The sequence below is a fragment of the Gadus morhua genome, chromosome 13 (genome assembly GCF_902167405.1).
Source record: "Gadus morhua chromosome 13, gadMor3.0, whole genome shotgun sequence".
Classification (NCBI taxonomy): domain Eukaryota; kingdom Metazoa; phylum Chordata; class Actinopteri; order Gadiformes; family Gadidae; genus Gadus; species Gadus morhua.
Genome location: NC_044060.1, coordinates 24,145,789 through 24,154,727, shown reverse-complemented (window position 1 = coordinate 24,154,727; position 8,939 = coordinate 24,145,789). Strand labels below are relative to the sequence as shown.

The 8,939-nt window shown below is 46.3% G+C and overlaps 1 protein-coding gene across 2 annotated transcripts in view; it reads left to right on the top strand.

The window, feature by feature from the left end:
- The window catches only part of si:ch211-236d3.4 (protein FAM107B), a 27,362-nt gene extending 18,449 nt beyond the window's left edge, over positions 1-8,913 (top strand). Inside the window, exons 2-5 of one of the 2 annotated variants that reach the window (XM_030374520.1) lie at positions 752-827; positions 5,890-6,091; positions 7,710-7,869; positions 8,239-8,913. In XM_030374520.1, coding sequence (XP_030230380.1) covers positions 752-827; positions 5,890-6,091; positions 7,710-7,869; positions 8,239-8,355 — 555 coding nt within the window. In that variant the 3' untranslated portion in view covers positions 8,356-8,913. Of the gene's footprint in view, positions 1-751; positions 828-2,034; positions 2,424-5,889; positions 6,092-7,709; positions 7,870-8,238 lie in introns of those variants that run through there. The other variant, XM_030374521.1, reaches the window with a different exon arrangement.
- Positions 8,914-8,939: the final 26 nt, after the last annotated feature.

The window sequence follows — 8,939 nt, the reverse complement described above, 5'->3', positions numbered from 1 at the left end:
TCCTGGTCCCTCCTGGTCTCCCCTGGTCCCTCCTGGTCCCTCCTGGTCTCTCCTGGTCCCTCCCGGTCCCTCCTGGTCTCCCCTGGTCCCTCCTGGTGTCCCCTGGTCTCTCCTGGTCCCTCTTGGTGTCCCCTTGTCCCTCATGGTCCCTCCCGGCCCCTCCCGGTCTCCCCTGGTCCCTCCCGGTCCCTCCTGGTCTCTCCTGGTCTCTCCTGGTCCCTCCTGGTCTTCCCAGTCTCTCCTGGTCTCTCCCGGCCCCTCCTGGTCTCTCCTGGTCCCTCCTGGTCTCTCCTGGTCTCTGCTGGTCTCTCCTGGTTCTCATCCTCTCATGATATGCTACTGGGTGTTTACTGTTCTACTCCATTCTGCTTTTTGGTTAAAACCCATTTGAAAGCTTTTATGGTTTTGCTGCCATCTTAAGGAGAATAATAAAGCAAATATGAATTGAAAATAGACAATAAATAAACATCAGAACCAACAGTATCTTCAGAACACAAATGTTATAATAGGAAATATTGAGGACGCCAGTGTGCTGAACATATTCCAGTCAGACTCTGGGACCTCAGCCAGCCAGAGAAGGAATTATACAGTAAGTCCATGGAGTTAATGCTGTAATGGGTTATTGAAGGGATTATAATTGAGGGAAGTGATTATAAAAGTTAAACCATGGAGGTTTTAGACACTGCGCTGTAAACATGTGAGTCTCCTTGGATTGTCCTCATGTGCTCTCCTGTTCTGCTCTCCACCATAGAAGTCCTACTCCATCAACACTGAGCCTCAACCCAGGAAGAAGTGTGTGAAGAACGGAAAGCAGCAGAATGGCCAAGGTAAGCCCCATCACTGCCCCTAGGAAGAGTCTGCTGGAGGCAGAAGGGCACATCATGAAACATGGCAAAGGATTTCTGTGCGGGACCACTCCATGGTGATGTTTATGTCTGGTTTGTTGGGTTACTTCAGCTCAGACTAAAAGGGGCCCACATCATCAACCCTGGTTGTATTGTATTTCACTCTGAGCAGGGTAGGGTCAGCCATCAACAGTCCAATGTCCAACCTCCTATTGAGCTTAGATTCAGTCAGGCACACACTGGATCCTAGAACAATCCACTCAGGGTGGTCACATGGACTCAGGGCGTGGCCTGCTTCATGTCACTTGGAATACATTTGATGAATTAGTGGACGAGCACAGAGACCTTATCTCCCACAACCGTAGAAACTTCAGGGTGAATGAAATAGACGAATGCTTTGTGAAACTTTGATGACGATGTACTGTACGGTCAGCCCATCAAAGGCTCCTTTATATCCGGAGACTGAGGAGGGTGTTTGGTTACGTTGCCACCTGATGATGTTAGCCGTCAAGTGAGGCAGCAGACATCAGGACCACACTGTAGGATTTGTTGATCTATCTTCATCAATGTTGTGCAACTGTGGAGGGCAACACAATCTCTTGATTGTCAGCCTTGTCCAACCTGCTGTTGCATTGAGTCTACTTCCATATTGATCAGCATGGATACATCTCTGTTAAGGCTTGTGTGTTAGCACATCAGACCGTTCAAAGTGCAGGATACTGGTCAGTAAAACTACATTCTTCATGCTCGGGAATGGAATTAATTTCTTGTTAATTCTCTTCAACTCTGTCAATAGACGAGGCTGTTAACAGAGTTTACTGAACTAACCCAGAAATAGGGAACATGGAAGTATGAATCAGGAATGGAAACAGATCTAGAAGCTACACATGATGTTATGTTAAAGAATATGTAGACAGATTCAGTTAAGAGCATTAATTTGTACAATTATTTGTGTGCATGTGCATGTGCACGTGCGTGTGCGTGCGCGCGCACGCGGGCATTATGACTCCCAATCCAATTTGACCAGAATCATGCAAACGATAAACAACTCCTAAAGCACTAGTGCAGTGGGATGGAGGGGGCGTCCTTACTAGAGTGTATCTACAGGCTGCTGAAAGCCTTTTGTGAGGTAGGCAGCTTCAATGTGTAGCCGCTGAAGCATGGGGGATGTGTGGGAAGTCCAATTGAATTGCTGAGAGGGTGAGTGAGTGCGTTGGGGCGCGCATCGGCAGAGCAAGGGTGTTTGGAGGTGTTTGGAGGCAGAGAGCGTCCAAAGAGCAGGGCTGTTTGGAGGCAGAGTCAGCAGAGCAGGGGTGTTTTTGAGGCAGAGATCGTGCGGAACCGCGATGCAGTGAGGCGGAATGGCCCTAACTAAATCGGTCACGTGACTTACGCAAGATGGGAAGGCGGGAACTAAAGCGCAGCTCCGTGGGTGTCCCGCGCGTAGCACACCGGCCGCTCTGCGTTTACCCTGAGGAGCCCCCGCTGCTCAGCCCAGGACCGCCCGCGGCTCGGAGGACATGGCCGACAGGTTCACCAGCTCATTTTACTGCCCGAGAGAACTGCTGCACAAGTCAGGTAACAGCTCAGCTTTTTCGTAATGATCGCTATGAAGAGCAGGGAGTGAGAAACAGGCAGAAAGCCAGAGATAGGCGTGAGTGGCCGTTTAGTGGTGGATGTTGAAGCTCATTTTAAATTCACGCACCGGATAGTGTGTTCATCACATACGCATGTTTGGGGCTCAGCAGTTAGAGTTACATTATTTGTACATGCATATGATTGTTGTAGGCCTCTGTATTTCTATAGGCTACACTTTATGTATTGGCCGGCTTTAAGTGATATAGCCTACATTATATAAGTTATATTCTATGGTCTCTCAGGGACTCAAACCTCAAACTAAACTAATATTGCCCAATGCCAAACAAGCCCTACTTTTTTTTTAGCAGTTAAAGTAACACAATATTTGTTTAAGGTGGAAAAACGTGGACTGGCAACAGACTTCAACCTCTGAGCCAACGTGCGAGAAACTGATTTGTGCGCCTGCATACAAAACAACACTTTTGTCCTTTTCGAACAAACTGTCTCCATCCATTGCATTGAACCATTTTTCAATAGCTGAACATTAAAAAGCGTACAGAACCCTACATGTTCATGTATACACATGCTGAACCCGATTGTGTAACTTAGTTGGGTAACTTAATTTGGTGGCGACATTTCGTTTTATTTCAACCAGCACAGAATTACCTTTTCCCAAAGATTTGACTGGGAAATCGGGGAGACTTATGACCCTTGGAAAAACCTTACAATAACGCTTTCGAATCACCTTAATGCCTGAAAGAGAGAGGGAGCTTTGTTTCGGTTCTTCTAAACGCACATCGAGAGAAGAGATGGATGAATGAATGGATGATGGTTTAACACAATCAAGAACAGGCTCTTTGAGAGGCTGTTGTAGCAGAGGAGATGGACTCCCATATCAGTATCAGAGCAGGGAGCTGATCAATGAGCTGATCCAATGATAGCACTCCAGTCAATGGAGCTGTAGGATGTTTGGAGACCGTACCCAGGTCCAGGGTAGAGATACATCCTGAATGGAAGTAATGATTCCACCGGGGACATGTATTGAATTTGATTATGTATTGGAGTATGACATTTTTGTCTTCTCTTACAGTCTACTCATTCAACGACTTATATAATAATAATATAATAATAATACATAATACTCAAATATAATATAAACTTGAGTTGAATATAAACTAAATATATAACCATGTGTATGTTGTTATATGTTAATTACTGAGTCTGATACAGCTTGTTTTGCATGTACATTTAGAGCTAGCATCTTCCAGGCCGTCAAACCCAGGTGAAGACCTGAGTAGTGCAGCTGTATCTTGTCCTTCCCTCTGACATCCCCATGCCAGTCCTGGGATTGGAGCAGGACAACGTGAGAGCTCTTGGCATTTTTCTGAAACATTAAGCAGCATTTGACTGGGTGTCTGGTTGCTCCTGAGAAAGGGGTCATTGTGTGTGAACTGGCCGATGCGTATGAAACCCAATGCCTTTCTTTGAGGATAAATACAGCTGGGATCAGATGCCTCCAGTCTGACCTTCTATTCTCTATCAGCCGGTCCTGTAGGAGCAGTAGATGGCTCTTATAGAGCTAATATAATAAGTATATACTGAACTATACTGAGGACAAACAACACACAGGGCCCTATACAGAGATATATTGGGGCCAAAACAGTGATGGGGAGGCCCTATCTGTGCAATTAATCAAATTGAATTTTGATCGTGATTTTGATTTTTGGGTCAAACGATCTCCAAACTAACCGAGTTGAAACTTTAAGTATATAGTATATTTGTTTGATTCAATAAATGTTCACAGAACAGCTGGTATATATTTGACCATTATCGATTTATTTACTATACAATGATTACTATACAATGATAGTGGGGCCCTGTACAGAGTGATAGTGGGGCCCTGTACAGAGTGATAGTGGGGCCCTGTACAGAGTGATAGTGGGGCCCTGTACAGAGTGATAGTGGGGCCCTGTACAGAGTGATAGTGGGGCTCTATACAGAGTGATAGTGGGGCTCTATACAGAGTGATAGTGGGGCCCTGTACAGAGTGATAGTGGGGCTCTATACAGAGTGACAGTGGGGCTCTATACAGAGTGATAGTGGGGCTCTATACAGAGTGATAGTGGGGCTCTATACAGAGTGATAGTGGGGCTCTGTACAGAGTGATAGTGGGGCTCTATACAGAGTGATAGTGGGGCCCTGTACAGAGTGATAGTGGGGCCCTGTACAGAGTGATAGTGGGGCCCTGTACAGAGTGATAGTGGGGCTCTATACAGAGTGATAGTGGGGCTCTATACAGAGTGATAGTGGGGCTCTATATAGAGTGATAGTGGGGCTCTATACAGAGTGATAGTGGGGCTCTATACAGAGTGATAGTGGGGCTCTATACAGAGTGATAGTGGGGCTCTATACAGAGTGATAGTGGGGCTCTATACAGAGTGATAGTGGGGCTCTGTACAGAGTGATAGTGGGGCTCTATACAGAGTGATAGTGGGGCTCTGTACAGAGTGATAGTGGGGCTCTGTACAGAGTGATAGTGGGGCTCTGTACAGAGTGATAGTGGGGCCCTGTACAGAGTGATAGTGGGGCTCTATACAGAGTGATAGTGGGGCTCTATACAGAGTGATAGTGGGGCTCTATACAGAGTGATAGTGGGGCTCTATACAGAGTGATAGTGGGGCTCTATACAGAGTGATAGTGTGGCTCTATACAGAGTGATAGTGTGGCTCTATACAGAGTGATAGTGGGGCTCTATACAGAGTGATAGTGGGGCTCTATACAGAGTGATAGTGGGGCTCTATACAGAGTGATAGTGGGGCTCTATACAGAGTGATAGTGGGGCTCTATACAGAGTGATAGTGGGGCTCTATACAGTAATATTTAAACCTGGTATTTGGCATGCATGTAGTTCCTATTTCAGTGATAAAGCCGTTGTGCTTGGCGTAGAACCTGACATGTCCTCCTCCACATGACTGCACAACATGAGCGGGTGCAACAGGTGGGAGCACAGGAGTCTATTTGTGCGCTCATAAAAATTGGTTATCGATCCCCACGACCGGATGGGAGGCTGTTCCCGGCCTCCTCACACTGATTGTCATCATCACCAGCGATGATGAACAGTTCCAATCTAAAGAGTTTCCCTTGTGAAGAACTCCATGTTGGGGGCTCAGATTTGATACGGGATGCTAAGGCCCAACAACATACTTTGCCCTTAAAAGCCAATTAAAATAGTTAACAGCCAGTAAAGGGACTTCTGAAAACATTCACATATTGGACAGCACAACGCTATTTCATCTTCACTGAATATCCTCTTTGCTTCGTTTCTCTTTTAAAATAAATGTATTGTTTTAATCGCTGTATTTTGTCATGAAACCAACGTATTGATTTGTATTGTGTTGATGTTCTCCTCTTTCCCGTGCTGTTTGTACCTCCCCACCCTACCCGGGTCTGTTTCCCTGCCCTGCAGCCTCAGCCCATGCAGCCCTGCAATGGGAGGGCGAGCAGGAGGCCCAGGGCAGTCTCCGGCACCCCCCGGCAGATGGCTTCGTCCCCCAGCCCGACTACATGGATGCTGAGGATGCCCAGGACCTCATCAAGCCAAGGAAGCTGGTTAACCCCGTGAAGTCCTCCAAAAGCCACCAGGACCTGCACAAAGAGCTGCTCATGAGGTACCCACCCTACTCCAACTGGGGATGGTTGAGTGCTGCTTTTTAATGCTAGTAGAATGGCATCAATCCAGGGGACTTGTGTCTTGTTAAACATTAATAGTCTGGACAATGGACCATATATTTTGGGTTGATTGGAGGAAACTGAAAAAAAACAAGGTTTGAATCTCAAGAATTTCCATTGGTTTAAAAAATCAAGGTTTTACTTTTAGGCCAAATCAAATCAATCACATATATCGGATGAGTCATTGAAATTAATCGGATGAATCCTTGACATATATCGGATGAATGCATGACATCTATCACATGAATCCAGTGCATCTATCGAATGAATCAATGACAGTGAATACAGTGATGCGTCGCGAATATAATAGTGCACCAGTTGTACACTCCCTTACTGGTGATGAAATGTGTGGTTAAGCCACGTTTCTTTACACCTTAAATGTAGGCTATATCTTTTTGAACAATCTTTGTATCTGAACATCAATCAATAAATGAAATGTTCTGACAAAAGATTACAAAGTTTGGGTAGCCATGGCTGTTGCAGGCTTATAAAAAGCTGTCTGAGTGAAGTCATTGGATGGCCTGCCGGTCTGTTCACCTACAAGACCACCTGAGTGCACTCTGCCTGTCACTCATTGGTGATGACCAGGGTCCTCCACACGGCTAGGCAGACCCGAGGCTAAGCTAGCGAGCTAGTCATGTGTTTTGGCGGAGTGGCTTTGGAGGGAGGACTGAAGGGAGGATGGGATTTTTCAGTTGGATACTTTCATAATCTAGCTCACTCTGGCTGGTTTCTCTGAATTGCCTACCCTTGCTTTAAACAAACCTTGCTTCAGCCCACGAAGGAGACTTGTGTGGTTGTGAAACCAGCCCAAACCAGTCTTGGTTTGTTTAGGATCACATGAATGAACATTGGTTCTTTTTAGGGATGTCCGATATTGGCTTTTTTGCCTATATCCGATATGCGATATTGTCCAACTCTAAATTTTCGATTCCGATATCAGCCGATACCGATGTCGATATTTGGGTTATTTTTCCTCAAACCTAATTTAGGTAACATTACATATCTCCTGTTGTGGAATTAACACAACATGCTTAATGTTATTGTGATGCCCCACTGGATGCATTCTTGAATGCAACAAGGCTTTCCAAACGTTAACATTGTCTGTGCAAAATAAGAAAAATACTTCAACTTAATTTAAGGGAAAAGTGCCATGTTTATTTATTTATATATATTTTTTTTATATATGATATTACATTTTTATGCTAATATCGGGCCGATAATATCGGTGGGCCGATAATATCGGACATCTCTAGTACTTTTATTTGCAGTGCATTAATGATCATGTGTCTAGCTCTTTAAGATTCAGATTCAGAGAAGTGCCCAGCTCAAGAGGGAAAATAATATTAGTAATAGAACGTTAGCACGGTAATAAAGTACACTGAAAATATGAACATGAAGATACAGGAATATAAATCAGAAAGAAACATCTGAAAAAACATGCAGATAAACACAAACATGAGTACACATATTGATCAATGAACCCCTGTGATGTGAGATGTTGTGCGCTGATACGCGAGGTGATGCGGTGTGCTGAGGTGTCTTCTCGCGGCCCAGGGGCGGCGGGGGGGCGGAGCCCAAGCCAGAGCTACAGCGCGTGCTGGAAGCCCGCAAGAGAGAGCAGAGGGGGCGGCAGAAACGGCAGGAGGAGGAGGCCAGGAGGAAGGTCTCCCCCCTGGAGCAGGAGCTCCTCAAGAGGCAGAAGAAGCTGGAGGAGGTACGGGAGGACTGATCATAGAGCCTGCACGCACGCACGCACGCACGCACGCACGCACGCACGCACGCACGCACGCACGCACGCACGCACGCACGCACGCACGCCATTTCAAATCATATGAGTGAATATAATCGAATCGCCTTTCACTGCACACATTACTCTCTTAGTGGGGCGTTTCAAGGAAAAAACAGATGCATCACAGCTCAATCAACCGCTGCTGTTCCCTCTAAAGCCCTTTAGTCTGGGTGATCAGGCAGGGACATCTCTGGGGCTGCTGTTGGTGGAACAGTGAAAAGCTCACAGAGTGCAGGTTTAAGAGACATAACAAACAAACCACATGAATCCGCTCTTTTCCCCTTCTGAACCCAGCTGGAGAGGCAGCAGGAGAAAGATCAGGAGGACATGGAGAAAGCCCCCGAGTTTGTCAAGGTCAAGGAGAAGCTGAGACGGACATCTTTTCATAGTAAAGACGAGAAAGAAGTGTAAAATGATAAACCTGCTGCACACAGATCTTGGGCGGGAGAGGTTTCAGGACACAAGGCGTGTGATGGACACGTGGTGGTTCCTGGTGGAGCCTACCAGGCCATGGGGCCCACAGGGCCTCTCGGCCCCCCCCTAGACTCACTAAACCATGCCTTCACTCACACACTTAATCTGACCTGCAGCCGCGCTGGGGAAATGACCCCCAGCCTCCCACTGATGATGTAACCGTGAGCCGGAGGCCAGCTTTAGTTCATTAGGAGGACTGAGAGCTTCCGGCCCAAACGCCCTGGCCCGGACTGAAAAGAAGGCCTGCCTACATCGTGTGTCTGTGGGAACAAGGGGTCCTGGAGAAGAGTTGTGTGAGTGTGCTGTCAGATGTACTAATTGCCTGTGTAAAAGACACTTTTCAGCATGGCCAATAGCACTTTTGAACTCTTGATACTAACTGAGTCTGAATGCTCCGATGCAGAGCTCTGATCCATGACCGTTATTAACGAGATAGGTAGGATCACTTTGAAACATGAAAGATAAACATTAAAACATATACGCTTGCGTCAAAAAGTGTGCATACAATGTATGTCCCCTAG